Source organism: Pteronotus mesoamericanus, unplaced genomic scaffold (assembly GCF_021234165.1).
Source record: "Pteronotus mesoamericanus isolate MK-2021 breed Mesoamerican mustached bat unplaced genomic scaffold, CSHL_Meso_final contig_50, whole genome shotgun sequence".
Lineage (NCBI taxonomy): Eukaryota > Metazoa > Chordata > Mammalia > Chiroptera > Mormoopidae > Pteronotus > Pteronotus mesoamericanus.
The window spans coordinates 9,317,952-9,339,461 of NW_026555186.1; the positions used below are offsets into that span (position 1 = coordinate 9,317,952).

Consider the following 21,510-nt stretch of genomic DNA (forward strand, 5'->3'; position numbering starts at 1 on the left):
TCTCTGAAACACTCAGGTTAAAGCAGGAGGAAAAAAACATCTAAAGCAAGTTGTGAATCTTACAACCCCGCTCATCACACGGGAAACAACAGGCAGGTTCAGAGTGGAGGACACTGGCCAGTGGCCGGTGTGGAGACAGTCAAGTCATGGACAAGGAGGTCATACTGGGAAGCTGTCAGGGACCCCAGGAGGCTAGGGACATGACAACTAAATGTGGGAGCCTGGATGGGACCCTGGAACAGAAAGGGGCCATTAATGGAAGAATTGGTAAAATGTGATGAAGTCTAGAGTTTAGTAAATAATAATGAACCCATATCAGCCTCTCAGTAAGGTGTTAACATGGGGAGAGAGGGCAGGGCCCATGTGGGAACTCTCTGTCCTATCTCTGTCACTTTTCCATATATCTGAAATGATTCCAAACTAAATGTTGTCTAGACAGCCCTACTAGCCTAGGTTGATGGCTGCAAGAACTCTGTTGCTGTCCTTGGGATAGTAAGGTGGGAGGGCAAATGCCCCCTCTCCAGGAACTCATAGCACCAAGTGGAATTGGGGGAACCCCGGACCAAGAAGAACACAAAACAAGTTAAAATAGCGAAATTAAATAAAGTTGACAGCAGCATCTCACATGATTGAGATGTTAGAGGCTCACCTGTGCTGGACCCTGGTGTCTACTTTATAAACACTTTCCCATTTAATTCTCAGAATAACCCAATGAGGTTGTGCTAACGATGATCGAGATTCCACTTTAGAGTCAGGGAAAGATTTAGTAATTAGTCACATGGAATTAAGCTTAGTAGTTCATTAAATCTGCGTAGCTCTTAAGAGATTACAAAGTATTGTCCTATTTCATCCTCAGGGGGTGAGAAAGAAGTCACCATTCCCATTTCAAAGATGGACACAGGGAGGCTTGGGGAAGGAAGTGCTTCCTCCAAGATGACAATGTCATAAACAGCAATGGGTTGATCCAAAGCTACAGACTGAGACCTTTGCATTCTGTGGCACATCATAGAAAAGGAGGCTGCCACACACCACATCCCATGTGGCTCCAACCTCTAGGAAGCAGGGAGCTAGGATGGCAACTGGGCCGACCCCACCATCCCTGTGCCCACCTTCAACAGGACAGACTTGCCGCTCACAGCCAAGGCGAGAATGCTCATTTCTGAAGAAGAACATGGGCAGGAGACGCTGAGGGGTGAGGGCAGAGCTCATCAGGGAGTGAGGAGGGGTGTCCTAGAGGGGTGACTGTGCCGTGACCTTTCACCTGACCCTGAAGGTGGCTGCCTTTGTTCTGTCCATTTCACCACGAATGATGACAACCATATACCTCAAAGAAACTGTTCTTCGTTGTTCCCACTGGTCTTCGTTTCCACAGGACTGATTCAGCCCCTCAACATACTCCTTAAGGAAGTAAAATCCCTATTTCCCGAGTGCCCAGGACTGCGCAGGACAGGGGAGACGTACCTGCTAGCATCAGGGCTCGGATGCACTCCATTCGGCCCTGCATGGCAGCTTTCATCAGGGCCGTGAACCCAAACACATTCCTCCTTTCAAGGTCCAGACCAGGGAAGTAGTTCAACAAGTAGTTGGTGATGGTGGCGTGCCCTGCAAAGAGATACGCACATGTGAACAGACCACACTCCACAAAGAGTGCTCTTTCCAGGGAGGCCTTCCTAGAGAGAGAGGGGGAAACGTGGCAGCGTTGACCGCCCCCCCGCGGCCAGGCCATCTGCGCGAGGTGAGTTTGCCTCGGAGGCTGTGAGAAAGAACCCTCATGGAGTCCAGGAAGCGGGACGACACTGGGTGCCACCCTGGCCACAGCGGTGCCAGGTGCTGTCTCTGCGGGCTCGTTCTTGTTCCTTTTGCCCACCCACTTGGGAGCTCAGCTGTCCTGTCACACTGTTAAGGAGAGGACGTGAGCAGCTAGGATGCTGCGGCGTGGCGTGACGAAGTGCTGAGCCAGCCTCAGCAGACACTGCTGGCCAGGGGAAGGTCCTGGATGCTGTCAGCTCCCAGCAGGAGACACCAGTGCACAGATGCAAAACCGAAAACAAGGCTCCAGGCCATTTCCCAGGGCTCCCGGGCTGCAGGCAGGAGAAAGTCAACGTCGCAGCAAGAGGATATGCCAGTGCACACTGCCACCCTCTGTTACTGCTCAAAAGTGTCTGCCTCTGTCTCTTGTGCATGCACACGCACAAGAGCACACACAGAGGGACAGACAGAAACACATATACACACATATACATGCAGGAAACACAGGCCGTGTTGCTACCAAGATCCTGAGCCAGAAACCCCAGCAGGTAAGAATACTGATTTGAGAATATAGATGTCTCCCCTTTGTCGTCTTGGACTTCCAGAAGAGACCCGGTTTTCTGCTGTTCTTAACCTCCTTAGTCGGAGTGAAAAAGGAGAGCCTCATACGAAAAGCAGTGTTCGCGGGGCTCTCCAGGCTCCGCCCCCCGCCGCCCCCCCCCCCGGAGAAAACCCAAATGGAGTGGGACCGTTCCTCAAGCAGACCGACCTGGGCCATGAAGGCAGGTTTGGGTGTCAAATGTCCATGCAGCCTAATGCCCACTAACCAGACTTCTTAAGTCAGTGTGTGAAATGACATGGCACCCTCCCCCACTTCAGCGCCCTAGGGCAGAGTCCCAGCCTTGGCGTTAGCGACCCTTGGGGAGAAATTATCCTCAGGGGTAGGGCTGTCAGTGCACTGTATACCCCTTGTCTCTTCCACCCATGAGATGCTGGTGGCAACCACACCACAACCACACCCCCCAGGTCGTTACAGCCAAAAACGTTTCCAGTCATGGCCAAATGCCCCTGCAGGAGCAAAATTACCCATTGAGAAGCACCATCCTAGAGGCTCAGGCTGCATTGTTTCAGGACCGATCGCGCCGAGGTGGAAGGCAGCTCCCTCTGCTCCTCACCTGCACCCTTCACCCCGCCCCCCACCCCCGGCCCCCCTCAGCTGCCATCTCCCTCCTGGCCCCACTGGTGATGGCTACCGTGCTCTGTGAAGTAAGAGCGGACTGCAGAAGCCTCTCCTGGGCCCAGGGGGCCATGCAGGTGCCCAGTCTGCTTCCGGATACTCTGAAGATCCAGCTCTCTGAACTGCCCCCCGCATGCATGTGCCTTTGGAGCTGTCACTGTCAGATTGCAGGCATGGGGCTTCATGGGCATTTCAGTGCACTCTCTGTCCTTAACAGGGCACACCCCTGCCCCCCAAGGAAGCCTTTGCACCATGGCGAAGCCAGGACCCAGGAAGTTCCTTCCCAGCTGCTTCAGGGAAGGACACGGGGTGAGATTTGGGATGCAGCAGGAGGGAAGGCCTCCTCCTGGGGATGGGCAGCCAGGGCACACAGGGGCTCCCCTCAAGGCTCACCCAACTGCGCTGAGGGCTGAGTGAGCGGAGGCCCGTGGCCAGTGCCACCCAACATGACCCCCGCCCAGGGCCGCACGCAGGGGCTGCACTCCCACGCCACCCCCTGCCCAGCCTCACGCAGAGGCTGGGCCCTGGTTTCCTTCCTCGAGGGCTGCTGCCCAAGCAGTATCAAATGCTTTTCAACTTCCAAGTTAAAAACTAGCAAGCAACAAACACCCAAGTGCAGACTCTTCTAGAAGCATGGCTGTCTGCTTATCGATGCCCTCGGCCCATTTTCTGAACTCACTGCAAAAATGAGAATGTGAAACATAGCTTTTCTGGGAGAAAAACACTAATACAACTGTGTCGTGGGTTAGCAAGCCAGAGACAGATGGGTGCCACCCTCCAGCTCTGTGACTCACAGGTCCCCACCAGCAACTGATGCTTTTTGACTCATTTCAGCCACTCGGCCATCCGCTGTCAGTTACAGAACCAGGGAAGGGGTAATGCTGGCAGTCAGGTGCCCAAAGCAGCTTAATTGCTCTAAACTGGTGGGGAGGGGAGAGGTCCTTTGGTCTCAGGTTTGTCATCCAGTTACACGCTCTGTGGCACCTGTCAGTTAGATTTAGCCAGGGTCGTAGTGAAACGAATTGCAATTCGTTTAGAGCCATTTCTTTAAAGATATGAAAGGGCATATCTGTCGCAATTTTCAGCACGATGTCCTTTGCACTGATATATTCTAAACACTTTGAACAGGCAGGGAGAGGAAAAATTGAAAATCTACAAAGCAAACAGCCCATTATACAGGTCTGTTCTGCATATTATGTTGAGCTCAGAAAACCAACACATGGCCAACGCATTCTGACCACAGGCGTGAACTTTGAACAACCCATGAAATCATCCCTGGCTCCCCACAGACTGTCCCAGAACAGCAGAATAATACGTCCTATCACACAAATGACCTCATTCAATGAAATCAGGGTGGACCCACTGTTTCCAAGAATGTGTAGATATTATTAACCGTTCTTCTTAAAAACCATGACAATTAATCAAAGGGAGCTTTTCTTTTCTTTAGTAAGAAAGAAGAATAGACAGACAGCTAGAATACAGCCTTCCTTGCATAACAAAATCCAACCATACACCATATCGATATCTAGTCTAAACCTAGCCCAGCTTAGGCCTAACAGGACAGAATTTCCTAAAGGCCTCAGAGGAAGTCCTTTTAAAAGGTGGCCTCACCATACAGACCCCAAGAATACCTTGTCCCCAGTAATCCTTACCCTGCCAAAGAGAAAGACACAAATGACCCAAGAAATAAGTTCATGTGAAATAGCTTCAGTGGGTGCGTAAACAGCAGTGTAGACAGAGAGAGTTGGCTGAGAACACCCAAGTTCAAGTCTCTAACCTGCCACTTAAAATCTGGGTGGCCCTGGGGAGGTGAGTCAACTTCACCAAATTCATGTTTCTGCATCTGGAAAATGGGAGATAACATCAACCTCACAACTGTGAAAATTACAAGAGGCAATGTGTTGTACAAACAGTGCTTGATATAATAGACAAATTTCTGGGCAGAACAACTCCCAGTAATTGATGCAGGTACTCCATTCTCAAGGAGGTGGAACACAACAACGCACTCCTTAACTTGTGGATTCCCTCCAGAGAGTGGAAAAGGGGGAAGGGGAGATAACTTGACAATAGAAACCTGGAAGGCACAACCTCAGCCAGGTGATCAGGGGCAACACCAACTGTGACAAGTCACACTGCTAACATATACTGACAAACAGTCTTTGACCAAACTTTAGTCAGGTTCCTGAACCTTTTCCGAGGCCCATCTATGCATCTCCTTGTAATATCTGTTGATAGTTTTAGCAAAAATCTCCCTTCTTTGATATCTGATCAAACTCCTCTTCCCCCACCATCTGCAGGCAATGACTGATCACTGTATCCTGTCTTAAGCAATAATCTCTATTGGGTTGGTTTAACTAGAATCTCTCATACCCCTGATGTTTCCTCTTCATTTTTCATCCACTGACTTTCACCTTGCTTCCCTGGCTGTAAGTTCCCACTTTTCTTTGTTATATTTGAATTTGAATCCAATCTCTCTTTTCCCATTGCAAAATCCCAGTGCAGTTGCCCCCTACACCTATTAAGATGATCCTGAATAGAGTTTGCCGTACCATCTGTAACAAGTGGCATTTAGTATTTTTGTCTTGAGCAGCACCCTCGATACGATGTGGTGAGAACGGCACTTCCCTCTGTGTCCCTCCTCCCCAAAACCCATAACTCCAGCCTAATCCTGAGAAAAACACCAGACAAATCCCAACTGAGAGACATTCTACAAACTACCTGACAAGTACTCCCCAAACTGTCAAAGTCATAAAGTCTGAGAAACTTCATGGCCAAGAGAAACCTAAGGGGACATGATGATTAAATGTAACATGTAATCCTACATGGCATCCTGAAACAAAACAAAAATTAGGAAAAAACTGAGGAAGTTGGAATGCAGACTGAACTTGAGTTAATAATAAAAATGCATCAATATTGATTCATTCATGGTGTCAAATGTACCATACTAATTAATATCAGATCCTTATAACAGGGGAAACCAGGTATAGGGTATATGAGAATTTTCTGTATAATTTTTGTAGTTTTTCTGTAAGTCTAAACTACTCTAAAATCAAAGTTTATTTTATAAAAGGGAGATCCTAGCATAAGGCTACTCGACAAGAATACGAGGTAGGGATGATGACTCTTGGCCAGCTACCAGGTGTGGCTCCCCTCCACACTGTCCCCAAGCCTTGCTGATGATGGGGGGAGCTCACCAGGAGGCTGTGATGAACATGCAATGGAAAAAGACATGCAAATGGTCCCCAGGAGGGCAGGAGGACTGAGAGAAGTGGCTGACTCAGAACACTCCTGCAGGAGTGAATGGACAGACCTTGGTAATTGTTTCACCGAGCCACACAACAGAAAGAGAAAAGCCAAGGATGACCCCTGGCCCACCACAGCTGTGGTCCCTGGCTCCACTTTGGATGGTGAATGGCGTCCTTGCTGAGAGAGTTTGGGGTAGAAACCCATGGTACCCAAGCTTGCCTGGATTCTCAAACAGGCCCAACCACTGCACTGGGTTTTCCCTTGACTTTCCCCCAGCGCCCATGTGGGAAATTTTAAACTTTCCCACTCTTAAGCCAACAACCTCAGAGCAAACCCCCTTCACAGGAGGTACACACCTCTTACTTCAAAGAGGGAACAGAAACCATAAAAAGGGAACTCCCTCAACTTCCCCCCATCACGGGGCCAACATCCCACATCCACAAGCAGTCTTTCCTTCCCTCCTAATGAAAAGAGAGGGCAATGCTTCCCCTAAGGATGCCAACGTCTCCCCGCCTCTGGAATTGCGCGACCAGTTACCTCATCTTCCTCTTCAACCTCTCCTTCCTTGCAAATCCATCAGATTGCATTCATGGCCCAAATTCTTCACTTTGTCTTTTCCATATGACTTCAAAATTCTTCTGTAAATAACTGGAATGTTTGCCAGCGTGACGCAAACAGAATCTTGGAATGCGCTTACTTGTCTGGATGCCCTGTCACGCTCATCCCTCAGCCACCTCTCTAAGAAGAACATGCTGAGGCTTACTTGATGGTGTTGGAAGAGAATGAGAAATGCATGGAGCAAAGCTGTCCCAGATGAAGTTCCCAGGCTCACCCTAGAACAGGGTCCAGCTCACAGCAGACACACAACGAAGCGAGTCAAGATCCGCAGATCTCCCTGGTCCCACTGCTGTGCCTCCATCCACTCTCCATGCTACCAGCATGATAACTTAAAGAAAAAACTCTTTTAACCAACCCAACTACCGCTTAAAATCCTTAATGGTTTCTGTTCTTTCTATGACATCTCAGCTCTTGAATGAGCTAGCTCCTTTCCCTGCTCTCTGAAGGGTAGCAGGGTAAGCCACCCCAAATTATGCCACTTGGGCATAAGGATGGTTTTGATCTGAAGGCAACTGAAAAAAGGCAGACACAAGAAAAGCTGCCTACCCTCCCCCACTGGTCTGAAAGCAGGACACAAATTCTTTACTTTCCCCAGTTTTAATGAGATATACTTAATATACAGCCCTGTATAAATATAAAATGTGCGACATAATGATTTGACTTACATATATTGTGAAATGATTACCACAGTAAGGTAACATCCATTATCTCATATAGATACACAAAGAAGAGGAAAAGGAATGTTTGCTTTTAGATACCATGAGCTGGAGATGCACCAGAGGAATCTATATAACAAACTTTACTAACCAGCTCTTATCTACCATTAGTTTCATATCCCATAGTTTGCTGCCCTTGGGAACCCAAGACTGCTTTCCTTTGTCCTAAAATTTCTCCACAAATTTATTGTTTTTTGGTGAAAATGCCACATGAGCTGGAGCTCTAAGCCACCTCCTTGAGATACTCATTTCTCCCTTGGGATCGCCCATGTATACATGTTTATAAAGGTATGTTTTTTTCCTGTTAATTGGTCTTTTATTACAGGGGTCTCAGTCAAGAACTCAGAAGGGTAGAGGAAAAATTTTTCCTCCCTTAAATCCCTTCTTCACCCTCAGCTCTTGCACCAATACCTTTTTACTCTATTTTGCAATCACCCAACTCTCCTTTTATTTCACCTGTGTGCTGTTCTTTCTCTAATCTGGTGGCCTTTGCACATGCTAGCCTCTGCCTGGAAGATTCTTCCTTTCCTTTTACCCAGCTGCCTGATGAGCCATGCCTTCTGATGCAAGTTTTTGCCTAGCCCCCCAAGCATGCCTTAGGCAACTAAACCATGATGCCATACGTTCCACATTCCCATGTGGCCACCACAACGCTCACGACCCTGCTCAGGAGTCCACACCTTCCGATTTACTGCAGAGTCCATAAATATTTAGTAAATGAAAAGGCTGAAGGATTCCTACTTCTCCCTTGGAAAAAGTACACACATCATAAAGGTTGCTAATTTTCAAGCCATAACCCACATTTATTTGAGATTAAATGGCCATCAAAATGATTAAGTATTCATTAATCAAACGTTTTATTGGGTAGCAATTATGGGCTAAGAATCTTCTTTACTCCTTTATTCAAGAAAAGGAAATATATAATAAACCTGCATTCCTCTAAAAATGAAAAAAATGTTAACAGAATTTGGGTTGTCTAAAGACTTGATGGGTTTGATGCCAGGTCCTCAAAACACAGTTTTCCAAACCAGGCCAGTAGAGGGAAGTGTTGACTTTGGAAACGTGTATCCGACAGGCGCTGCAGGAGGGAACAGAGTGGCCCGTGGGGAGGAGGAGGGGAGCAGGGAGGGCACCTCAGACAGGCCTCCCGCCTGTGGCTCCAGCTCCGTGGGACAGGCAGGCGGGAACAGGGTGAGCTGGGGGCTGGTCTCGCTCCCTCCTGCTGGGCCGGCGGGCAAGGGGTGGCATTGCAGGGGTTAGTCAGAAACGCTCTGAAAACTGGAGTTTACAGGGAAAGGCAAGGAACTGCTAGGGAACCCCAGAGACTTACCAAGTGCTAATTTCTTAAGTGAAGGCGTAGAAACCAAGAAAAGGGAAAACATTTCCCAAAAAACCATAAAAATCACAATGAAGTCAGGCTGAAATTTTGATCACGGGTGGTGATAATAAATAAGACAGGTGGAATGGAGGAGCCTTCATTCCTGCCTTATGACCCTGTCGTGCATGCTCCTCTGAAGCGAAACCGCCCCTAATCCAGCTTGGAGCCAGGCCTTGCGCAGGCAGCCAGAGCCCAGCCCTGACCAGCCTGGGAGCCTCGCCACCACTGTGCCCCCAGCAGCAGGACCCGAGCAATGCCATGCTGGCTGGCTCTCAGCGCGTTTCCTTCAGAATGTTTAAAAAAGCTCAAGGAAAAAAATAAAAATAAAATATTCAAGAAATAACAAGTTTCAAGAATGCACCAACGATGACTTATACCCAACGAACTTGATATCACCACCAGTTCAAAAAGAGTCCTTCTGCTCCCTCCCTGCACCGCACTCCCGCCATTTGTTAAAGAGGAACAGGAAATAGACAAGGTAAACACATCGCTCCATCCCCGGGGCCTAATATCCGTTTCTTTGGTTATCTTATTTTGTATTTTATTTTTGTTAGGGGAGGGATGGTAGAAATGGAAATTACTGGCTAAATGAGATTTAGGGATTATTTGGAGGATTTATTATCATACATTCTCTCCATTGTAAGGCCTAATACAGATTTGGCTGTATCTTTATTGTGCATTAAGTAGCCAAGGAGTTTAGACTTTGCAGAGAACATGCGACAGGCAGATCACAGCATTTGCATCCTAATTTATTCTCACAAATGCTGAGTCCTATAGAAAGCCAGGACTGCCAACTGTCAGACATGCAACACAGTTGCAACAGCAAATAATATTAACGGTGTGGTTGCCTTTAAAGTTTTCCTTAACCACAGAGATTCTGCCTTGGCCAGTATTGACTAGACCACGTCAGTTGAGGTCATTCCACCTCCCTTGCCAGACATTCGTTTTGGCTCCGGCCATGTCATGTGACCTGGCCATGAGATATAAACAAAACTGCTGGAGGCTTCTGGAAATGTTTTCCTAGCTTAGAGAAAAAAAACACAACAGGGATTTGCTCCTCCTTTTTGAGGCCTTTGTGTGTGGCCATGGCATGCTACGGTGCTTGGAATTGCAGGGCTTTCTTGGGATCATGAGGGAAAAAGGTCAAGAACATTTCTTAGATGCTGCCCTCAGGTCCTGACGTCACAGAGCCACCCAACGAAGCAACCCTCCAATTATCATCTTCAGAAATGTCATGTTGTAAGAGAAGGCAATTTCCTCACTGCTGAAGCCATTTCACTAGGTACTCAGTAAATTGCACCTAAAATGTCATAACAGATCCTAGACTCCAGGGAGAATCAGGCAAACAACTGCAAACAATATGAAAGTCTGTTTGGGATCAGCAAACACTGAATAGTGATCATCATGTCCACAGTTGGCAGAGACGCTCTTGGGGACGCGATGGAATGTATGAATTGGTACAGCTTTTTCTAAAGGTCACTTGGCAGCAGCCACATAAATGTGCACATTTAAAATATGCATGCCCTATGATGAAACAATTGCGTTCCAAGAATCTATTGTGCATAACTCGCTCTCCTCTGTCCTGCTTTCGCAGGGAGGGTGACCTCCCTAACCTGCCTGGTCCCTTAACCCTAAAGTCTCCAGTGTGGCTCAGCAGAGGACCCAGGTAGAGGGAACAGAGCAGCGCCCTTCCCCAGCCTCACCACCCACCTCCCACCCTAGAGGCCTGCTCACTCAGACGTCTCAGCTTACAGCGCCTGCCTGAGAGGCAGCTCCCTTCCAGGGTAACTCTCTCCAGGGTCCTGACCCTTAATTCTGCCTGCACCCCCACCCCCGGCCCCCACTAATAGTCCCTGATCAGCTCCTCAGTTTAGCCCTCTGAGCACATCTGCTGCTCCACCTGCATCCAGCCAGGGCCCTGCCAGATACATTCCTCCTCCGAAATGCACGCCTGGTACCCCTGGACTTCCTCTTCCCCACGTGCACTAGACTTGAAGCTTGGGAGGCTGGAGTAGGTGTGTTTTTGTTCACTGTGGTAGACCCAGCACTTAACATGAAACTGCTAAATAAATATTTGTTTTATAGAAGGATCTGGTATAGAATGGATGAGCCACCCTTTACTGAACTGTCTCAGAGCCATTAGGACACAGGGACACAGCCATGAACACACAATCACACTCAGGGACGTGTCCCGTAAGAACGAGGCAAATCGTGTGTGTTGGTCAACGTATAAAGATAGAGATCTGTTAAGGGAAAGAAATGAAAATCACAATCTCTACAGTATTAACCTCTTTGTATAAATAGAAGTGGAAGCACACTCTTGTGTTTGAAAAGGAGAGGTCTGAGGGGGGAGTAGCTGGAACTTGGTCAGTTTGGGAGAGGGAATTTGGAAGAATGAAAAGGGGTCTTTTTTCTAAAAAATAATATTTCTACAATGATATTTTTTACTATAAGCACATATTACTAGACTTATTTTGGAATTAAGAAATCATCAAATAAGTAAAACTAGTCATGAAATTGGATTAAAATGGGACCTCCCCTGATTCCAGCAGCAAAAGGCCTGAACAGACCCTGGCAAAGCAGTCCGTGAGGGCCAGCAACAGGCCCTCAGTCACTCTCCTTTATCCCCACTTTGATTTAAGGGCGGCTCTGGGTCACTCTGACATCTAAAGCAGGTCCGTGACTCCCCCGACTTTATTGCCCACCAAAAGGCTCCCCCAGTGACCATTTAAAATGAGAACTCTAAAGAGGGGTCCACAGGCCAGCAGTTCCAGGGGCACCCGAGAGCCCATTGAAATGCCCCCCTCTCCCACACGCTGTCCATCAAGACCTCTTACTTCACTGGCTGGGCATTGCCATGGCCTGAGCACGGATGGAGCCCATCCCTCCACTGTGCCCCTCTGCAGCCAGCTCCGTCCCCCGTCCAAAGGGCTGAAAGCCGGGCCAGACCCGCCTGCCCTCCACTGCCCACATCACAGCCCCCCAGACCTGAGCTTTCTGTCTCACTGCCCGGCTCTTCCTGTGCCTCTGAAACCGCCTCTGGGCCCAGCAGGGTCATCTGGCCCCGTCACCTCACACCCAGCCTCATGCCACTCAGGTGCACTCCCTCGCAGGTGACCTACACCCTTAATGAGCTGGTCCCTGCGTCCTCATGGGGCCACTTCCCATCTGTCCGAGACATAAGCAGTCCTACAGCCGCACTACCCTACGCCATTCCTAAGACTCACCAGCCCCCCTCCAGGCCCTGTGGCTTTGGGGTGCACTGGCTGGGCAAGCCTGCCTCTGACTTCTTCGCCATCCAGCTCACGGACCCCCCTTCCAGAACCCCTATCCTAAGCCACCAGGCTGGATGGGGTGTTCTCACCCCGCGGCCCCCAGGGCACCCTCCATCAGAGCTCCATCAGGTGGCTATTTAACTGGAGAATTACTCGAGGGCAGAACTGCCCATGTCTCCCACACCATTGTCCCTGGCCCGGTTCCTGGCCAGTGGGAAGTAATGAATGACGGGCCAATGGTCATTGAACGCCCAACGATATCCATTTACACTTGTGCAGCTCAGAAAGCTGTGCACCTAGGCTTTCAAAGCCTGGCGAGCGTCACCTCTGTGGAGGTAAAGCTTCACACCCTGAGACCTGATGAAGGGAACGTGTGTTAACACAGCCTGAACTCTGTAAGTTGGGGACTTTCTGCAGAGTACGCGTCCCAATTGAAAGGCGGGCTGTGCACAGGCTGCTTCCCATTATGGGTAGTGAGATTGTTAGACGCTGGCTTTTCCACCCGCCCTGGGCCCCCTGTCGTGTCACCCATGCTGGTTTTGACGCAGGAGCTGGAGATGCAAGATGGGACAGGCAGGTCTCTGTGGGGGCAATGGTAGATATTTACTTTCCACAATCAGCACGCAGTGTGGTTTGGAGTGTTTTCTCCAGCTTCTCGGCCCTGACTGAGTCGGATTGCCAACAACTCTCAACAGTGAGGTGCTCATACCTGTTCTGAGCTCAGCCAGAAACAGCTTCTTTGCCACTGAGAGCCTGCGTGATGCGATGGATGTCATCTTGGAAGCCAAGCATTTTGAAAGTGGTCAGTTACCAAACTGGTTAATACCAGTTATAAATGAAGTGTGGTCCTGAAGCGACAAGCATAGCTGCCCTGTTTGTCTCAAAGAATGCCTGCATGCAATTCTAGAAGAGGACAGCCACAGTGCCCTCAGCAATGTCGGCATAAGCGAGCCCCTTGAGATGGCACCTGGGTGGAAGGACACTTACTTGGACGCACATTCATCCGGGTATCTCACAAACAGTCCCACCTTGTTACACTGACACACTGCAGCCATTAGCTCCTGGCAGAGGGCAAGGTGACCCTGTAAATATGCCTACTTTTATACATTAACTATCATTGACATGATTATTTCTCTTCCGCTAGTGAGTTCACCAGCATCTTTCTGTCCCCACACCTCCCACTGGGGTGAGCGCAATGCTCCAGGTGAAGTGACGATGAGGCTGGACTTCCAGTACCGTTTCGGGGTTAGATGTGCCCAACACCGAGTTCTGCACTGGTGGATAAACTCTGTACCATTCCAAATGCACAGAAAACGTGCACACACACACACACCCATCGACCTTTTCTTGTACCTCAGCTGAAGAGGATTTCTGCTTAGTTTCCATTTTTACAGTAATGTCACAAGCTGATGGTGTGAGCACACCCCACCTCCCCCACCCCACCCCCACCATGCTGGCAGCGGCTCCCCGGCCTGGGCCCTGGAGGGAAAGGAAAAGCCAGGTCTTACCTGCCTGTGCAGCTGTGATTAAGGCCGTGTTCCCTTCGTTGTCCTGCCAGTTGACATCAATGTGGGGACACTCTGCTAAGACCACCACAGTATCCACAAAGCCATGGTAGCAGGCGACGATAAGGCCAGTCTAGAAATAAAGAGACAAGGGGGTCAGAGGAGCAGAGCCCGGAGCGCCCCTGTCCCCCAGAGGCTGGACCAGCAGCAGGGAGGACCAGGAGGAGGCCCCCGACTCCCCGTCCTCCCCGTCCTCAGCGGAAGTTTAAAGCAAGCCAGATGTCCATTCATTCTCAAATGTTCATTGAGCACCAACTACAAGTGCCTGGGAAACACCAGAGAACCAAAATCCCTGCCTTCAAGGGCTTGCCTTGGTTGGCGGGAGGCGGGGGGAGGGCGGGGGCAGAATGGGGAGATATAAACTGTAGACCTAAGCTGTGAGTGATAGTGCGAGAATGTACGCTAGGCTAAGGGAGGTGGCGAGTGCAGGGCAGCGACAGCTCCGTCTTAAATAGAGTGCAGGGTGGGCCCACCCAGGAGACACTGACAAGATGAGGAGGTGAAGAAACAAGCCCCAGGGGCGTGGAGGGAAAGGTGCAGGCAGAGGACAAGGCTGGCCCTCCCAGAGACCAGCCAGGATGCCTGCGGAGCAGAAGTGAGCAAGGGGGAAGTCAGGGAAGCGGCAGGTTCTGGGAGGGCCCCAGGAACGCTGGGGGCCGTGCAGTGTGAGAGGAGCCTCCTGAGCCGTCAGCGCCAGCCGTCGGCAGGACTCGGGCTGCCGGGTGGGAAACAGGCCCCTGGAGACCAGGATGGAAGCAGGAGACCCGTGAGGGGGATGCCGGATACAAGTTGGAGTGCAGTATAATAAAAAGTATTTGGTGTTTGCCCCCAGTCCCTGGCACAGCGCTCCTCAAACCCTTAGAATTCACTGTTTTTATATGCTAATAAGATGACTCCCGGGAGGAGGCGGGGTGGCACGCTCCAGCGTTAGGGCTAGTCTCTAGAAAAACCTACCACAGGATTAGAGAGTTAGCTCTTTCGGCTCCACCCCTACCCCACCCCGCCTCCAGGGAGGGGAGAAGGGTAGAGATGGAGTTCAATCACCAATCGCCAATGATTTAAGAAAGCAAATCAGGTCCACTTAGCGAAAGCTCCATAAAAAACCGTCAGTGGAAATTTTAGGCTTCCCACACTGAGACTTACATGATAATTAAAATCATTACCTTTCCCCTACCTTCCAGGGCTGACGTTCCCATGGTTCAGCAATTTTCAACCTTTTCTATCTCATGGCACACATAAACTAGTTACTAAAATTCTGCAGCAAACCAAAAAAATGTTGTATTTTTTGCCATTGTGACAAAAAAAAAACACCCAGGTATAATTTTGATTCACTCACATCGAAAGCCTATTGTTTGGTTGGCTGTTGTCGGTTTTTTTATTTGACAATCTAAGGGAAAAGAGGTCAGTGCCCCTGACTAAATGGTCGGGTATTGCATGTTTTAAAAATTCTTGTGCCGTGCCAGGTTGCCGCAGCACACCAGCTGAAAATCGCTGCCATGTTTAAAAAAAGTGTTGAGGTATAGTCTCAATTCTGTTTTAACTGGTGCATTTGGTGCCCCCAACAGAAAGGTGGAAAAAGAGGTACAATCTATGGCAATCCCCTGACCGTGGTTTTCCAAGGAAAACTGTAACAAGAGACTTATCACAAAAGCAAATATTGTCCCCTTGCTGCATTCGTAGAAGCCCACTTGCAGATGGCTCCCTTGCTGAAACCATAAATAGTTTTTTTTTAATTATAAGCAAAATGTTCATAAAAATAAAATAATATTATTGAGAAAATATAAGTAAGCTACCTACAAATGAAAGCCCCTATTTGGAGGTAACTATAAATTCTCGGCTCTCCAAACACAATCCCAGCCCTGCCTGGCATAGCTCCATTGTTTGGGTGTTGGCCATGAAGGGAAAAGTTACTGGTTTCAATTCCCGTCAGGGCACATGCCTAGGCTGCAGGTTCGGCCTCGGTCCAGATGCATCAGAGAGGCAGCTGATGGATGTTTCTCTTTCACACTGTTGATTCTCTCCCTGTCTTTCTCCTTCTCTTCCCCTCTCTCTAAAAATAATTGAATAAAATCTTAAACACACACACACACACAAGCCCAATTCTCAAAGTCTACACACCATAGAAAAGTCGGAGCAACACCACCAAAAAAATAATATTGATAAGTTGAGGTGATTCTACTTAAAACTTGTGTTTGTACATCAAAAAACAAAAATAAAAAACCAAAACGTCATTCCTTGCCAGAAGGATGGAAGAGCACCAAGATTCTAATAACATCATTTATTATATTAACAGATTAAAGGGGTGGGAGAGGAGCAAGAGTGATCATCATCTAAGTGAGTTAACATATTACGAGTAATATCCTCTGTAAAAGGAATAGGGACAGAGGGTGTATATGATGGTTAATTTTATGTGTCATGATTTTAAGTGTACCCAGATCTTTGGTTAAACATTATTCTAGATGTTTCTGTGAAGGTACTTCTGAGATGAGATTAACATTCAAATAGGTAGATGCTGAGTACAGCAGATTGTTCTCCATGATGTGGATGAGCCTCATCCGATCAGCTGAAGACCTGGGTAGAACAGAGTGAGAAGGAACTCTCTGCCTTTGGACTTGAACTTTAACTCCCTCCTAGGTGTCCAGCCTGCCAGCCCACCCTGCAGACTTTGGACTTGCCAAGCCTCCACAATTGCATGAACCGATTCCTTAAAATAAATCTGTGCCTGTGTGTACCTATAGATATCTGCAAATAGATATAGCTAGATACACACACACACACACACATATTTTACTGGTTCTGTTTCTCTGGAGCCCCCTGATTAATACAGGGTAGATATGGCAGGAACACTTTGGAAGAATTCTTTTCATTTTTCACTGTCTCTTTCTATACAGTTAGAATTCTGTAAAATGAGGCTTTATTTATAAGGCACCCACATGATTTTAATTTGCAATGAAGAACAAGTAAGCAAACATGATGTTTACATTAATAATGTTCTCATTAGGAAATACAGTTTTATAACAACCACGTGAATGGCTGTGAAGAGGGGAGGAGGGGCGCTGGGCAGAAGAAATGGAAGCTGACAAACAGCCAAGGGAAGAAGCAGACACAGCCCACGGGCAGATGGTGCACTAACAGAGTAATTCATCCTGATCACCCAGAACGAAAAGGTCATTACTCATGTTTGAATGTGAGAAAAAAATTCCATCATCCATAATATAATTTTTTTTTAAGTTCAGAACCAAAACAGTAAACTTGAGTTAGTTGAAAATCCATTTCTGTAAAACATCTTTCCCCATAATAATACCACTGACAGGGAGGGGGTATGTTTATGTGGCTTTAGGGAAGAATTCAGGAATTCTAGTCTTCCAGAGACATAGTTCTAAAAGGAGGCCATGCATTACCGCTAGCATGAGTGCAATTTGTTGCATGAAGTGTGTTAGGCATAGTTTCAATAATCTTGTTTATAACTAAGCACCATGATGAGAAAGTAAATTCCAGAACTGGAATTTGATCTACGCTGATCTCTCCAACAAGGCCACACAATGTCTCATGGCTTGAGTTCTCCCCAGTGCCAATTCCAGGCTCAGGTTCCCGTACCTCCAGGCCTGTGCATGTGCAGCAGCCTCTGCCTGGACTGCCCTTCCTCCCACCCCATAGTCTTCATCATAGAGTCTGCCTGCAAGTGTTGGTTCGAGCCCCTTTGCACCCGCTTTCCGATGCTATCATTGGGCTGCCTTGCACACACCACACCTCATCACAAAATGAGCACTTCTTAACTTTGTCTCCCCAGGGCCTGACATCTACAAGACACTCGATAAGCATTTGTTGAATGAATGAAATGTCCCTGAAATGTTTTAGTACCACCCACTTCTCAGTCTCACAGTACTCAACTTACTCTAAACTGAGGAGCTGACAGGTGGTGACGTGAGCTTTGAGCTTGTTATCTGACTTCCACACTCAAGTTTGGAAATTATCTAAGGTCCCACGGAAACCTCAAAGAGGAGAGTTGCCTTTCATGTGGTAAGTATCACTCTAGGCTGGTGCTGCCAGACCTAGAGCTGAAAAATATAGATGTGAAAGCAATAGCCAAAAGCAAAGAAAATGAAGGTGGGCTCAAGAATTCGACAGAGGAGAGGGGTATAAGGGGACTTAATGGTAATGAAAAAAATATACTGAAGATTTTATTTGTAAAAAAATAAATAAAAGGCAAAAAAAGAAAATTCAACCCCAAGGAATTCATTTCAGGGACATCAAAAGTGTGTCAAGAGATCTATATAAAGATCTGTAACTGCAAAAGCCTGAGAACAACCCAAATATACATCGAGACGATGACAGGCTGACCACATGCTATGGGACACTCTGTCGCCCCCAACAGGCATGAGGCTAGAATGGAGGTGCTGCTGTGAAAAGATCTTTGTGGGATATTAAGTAAAAATAATAACAAGAACAATAATAATAACCACGACAGGTCAGGATATGATAGATATGACCTCTTTTTGTGTGAACTTCTAAAACATGTGCATGGCTCCTGCAATGGCTAGGTTCATAAAAGATCTTTTATTTTACTAAAGGGAGATGAAAAATGTTAACTGGCTACCTTCAAGGCATGTAAGAGAGAGGTTTTAAGGGCTTATTATATAGTTTGGATCTGTCTCAATGTCCTTTCAAGGCATACACATTTTCTTCATCATACAAATAAAGATATTTTGGCAATGGAGTTACAGGTGATTACTTATATTTTTATTTATGCTTTTCTCCCTCAAATAAAGAGAGGTCTAATAGACTGTTTTAAATATTAAAAAGAAACATTATGGAAGATAAAATGTATAAAATATATCAGGAGAATTCTTACAGAGGCAGGGCTCACCTAGCAAACTTTGGGTGAGGAGTAGATAAATATAAGGTTGTCCTAATTCAGAATAACTTCACTTTAGATGGAATTGTGCATAAGATGTGAATTTTATTATCACTGCAAATCTCTTGTTTGGATTTGTAATTTTAGACTGTTATTTTAGAAAACTACTTTGTTCAACTACAGTCTCTTCCAATCCAATGTGTGTGCATGTGTATGTGCTTGTGTGTCTCAAGGGTTTGCCTAAACTTCCCAGTACTAGCGATGGTTTCCGTCCGCATAGTCGTCTTACAAGTATTCAGTGATAAGAAACCACGCCTGCTTACTAACAAGTGACCTGAAGTCAGTAACTGACCATAATGACATGTTCCTCTCATCATTTATTCACTTAATCTATCTGAAGTGAAGCTTGGAATTTTTATGATGGATCTACAATGCTCAACAGAGAAGTTTAAAGAAAAAGAAGAGCTAGAAGAGCAAAATAGAGAAAAATGGAATGGAATGGAACCCCCGACCCATGAGGAAGGGCTACTGTGGGACATGCCGCACAGCAAGGAGCTCGGCGAGTGTCTTCATACCACAGACTTGGGTGCTCCAGCCCAGGCAAGCCCTCAGACCACACAGCCCTGGCCGACATCTGTGGCAACCTCATGAGAGACTCTGAGTCAGAACTGCCCAGCCAAGCTGCTTCTGAATTCCTGAGCCAGAAACTGAGAAATAAAGGCAGCAGGAGATAATACAAACAATGAGTCATAAGGATAGATGACTATTGGTAACACCAAATCACAATCTTCTGAAACCCACACATATTAACAAATTATGTTTCTGTCTTGACAATTAGGCTAAGGTTGAGTATATGCTTATATAAAGTAACATGCAATTAAATAAAATGTACTAGCATTTCATTAATAATCAACCATTGCAATCTACTAGAAAATATGCTCAGTACAGTGAGATATAATTAATGCCACAAACAGCTAAGGAAATTTCCCCTTTCAGCTTAAACCAGGACTCACTATAGTCTCAGAAGGCATGAGACCAGTGCTGTTTTCTTTTTTCAAAAAGTTTCTCCTTTTTGAAATTAAAAAAAAGTGAAAGAACATTTTCAACTATGTAATATAACCTTATATGTGATCAAAGAGTAAAAAAGGGTATATGAAGAATTTTAGTCATGAGGAAAGCCTTAAATTATAATATAAAATGAAAACATAGATCTACTTTAATAAACAAGTTTGTAAAATTATCTGTCAACAATGCATTAAAAAACAACCTAGAAAGAAATGCGTGAAGATTTCAGTAGTGATTATTCTGAATGACAATGTCATGGGTGACTTCTTTATCATTTTCTGTAGTAAAAGGTCCCATTTTTTCCTTTTTGTGAACACTTACTTCTATTTAATAATCATAAATTTTAAATTTTTTAGGAAAGAAAAATTCAGTTAAAGCTTGCCAGTCTCTTGCATAAGCAGTAGACCACAAGTTCGTGATACGGGAGGGAACAATACAAAAGACCTAAGGCTGTGCTTAACCTTTCCTGGAAAGAGTTGGGGAGGGTATAAATTTTCAAGTAAGTGTACAGTTAATAAATGAGAAACAAATTGGACCTACCAGGATCTATAGATTATAATCAGCTTTATGAATTCCATGCAGAAAACACTCTGTAAAGTTTCAAGAACGGCATCCAAGTTGCCCACTACGTCAGCATCCGAGGTTGAAACCCTTGTTGGATGTTCAGCCCACTCTGCCAAGCATCTCTCCCTCTAGAGCTCCCACCCAGCTGGTCTGCTGTGGGCTCTCAGACAACAGCATGTTCCTCTGTGTAAATCAAACTCTACAACTTTCTTCAGGGAAATTTTTTCACAAATCTTGCCTCTGTAAGGCACAACTACTGCTTTGTGTCACATCGCATGGCATAATGTAGTACCAACCAATCCAGTGGATGGAGAATAGACATCCTGGCTACTTATTCCCCCGAATAACCTCGTTGCTGTGTTCTGATTGGTTCAGCTCAGCCTTAGCCACTCAAAGCGAGGTCCAGGTTCCAGCAGTCCATCATGTGGGAATGCGTCAGGAAAGCAGAACCTGAGGCCCCAGGCCAGACCTGGTGAGTTGGATCCTGCATTTTGGCCAGCCAGCCCCAGCTGGTCTATAGGACATACAGTGTGAGGCACGCCCACTAGCAGGCTGGGCTGTCAGGTGGGTAGTGATAATCAGTGGCTATCGCTGCACCTGGGAGCCTCAGTTTCTCCTCAGGGATGCCAAAAACAGAGCTCAGCTTGCGTTTCCTGTTAACTTTCGCGTTTACGATTTTTACTTTCAGTGGGGAGGTATGTCCTCTTTCTTGGCAAGCCCAGCCTCTAATCCGTCACCATGAGTCATCACCACTGGGCCTGTGGTAGGCTGGGATGGAGCGGGTCACAGAGAGCAGGTGAGAGCACAAGACTTTGGGGTTTGTATCTGCCCTGCAGATTAAGGAGTATTAGCCCTACAATGCATGTGACAAAACAAATCCAATGGAAAGCAGGTTCCTGAGGCAAGAGAGATTCACAACTTTCAGAACCCTCTCTTCATCTTCCCGTAAGTATTCATCACCATCCAACTGGTACTGATGGTCAACAGGTACCTGGACTTGGTATTGAGGTGAAAGGAAATCTTTGAAAGGAGACAGTCCCTCCCCTTTGGATGCTCAGTCTGGGGGAAGGAGACAGGGACATACACAGGGCAAGCGGCCCCTCCCCAGGGTGCTGGGGAGGGTGACTGAGACTGGTCCAGGCCGGGGGCAGGGCTGGCACGGACCCAGCTAAGCCTGTTAGCCCCACCTTAGACAGGAGTCCCCGTGGTGCTGGGGAGGATGGGGACGGTGTTCCGGGCATC

At 47.1% G+C, this 21,510-nt stretch overlaps 1 protein-coding gene across 1 annotated transcript in view; it reads right to left on the reverse strand.

Moving 5' to 3' along the window:
• ANKRD33B (ankyrin repeat domain 33B) overlaps positions 1-21,510 on the reverse strand; it is a 56,656-nt gene that overhangs the window by 8,931 nt on the left and 26,215 nt on the right. Inside the window, exons 2-3 of the mRNA XM_054578330.1 lie at positions 13,728-13,857; positions 1,462-1,602 (exon numbers count right to left, since the gene is read on the reverse strand). Of these exons, the coding sequence (XP_054434305.1) occupies positions 1,462-1,602; positions 13,728-13,857 (271 nt within the window). The remainder of the gene's footprint in view (positions 1-1,461; positions 1,603-13,727; positions 13,858-21,510) is intronic.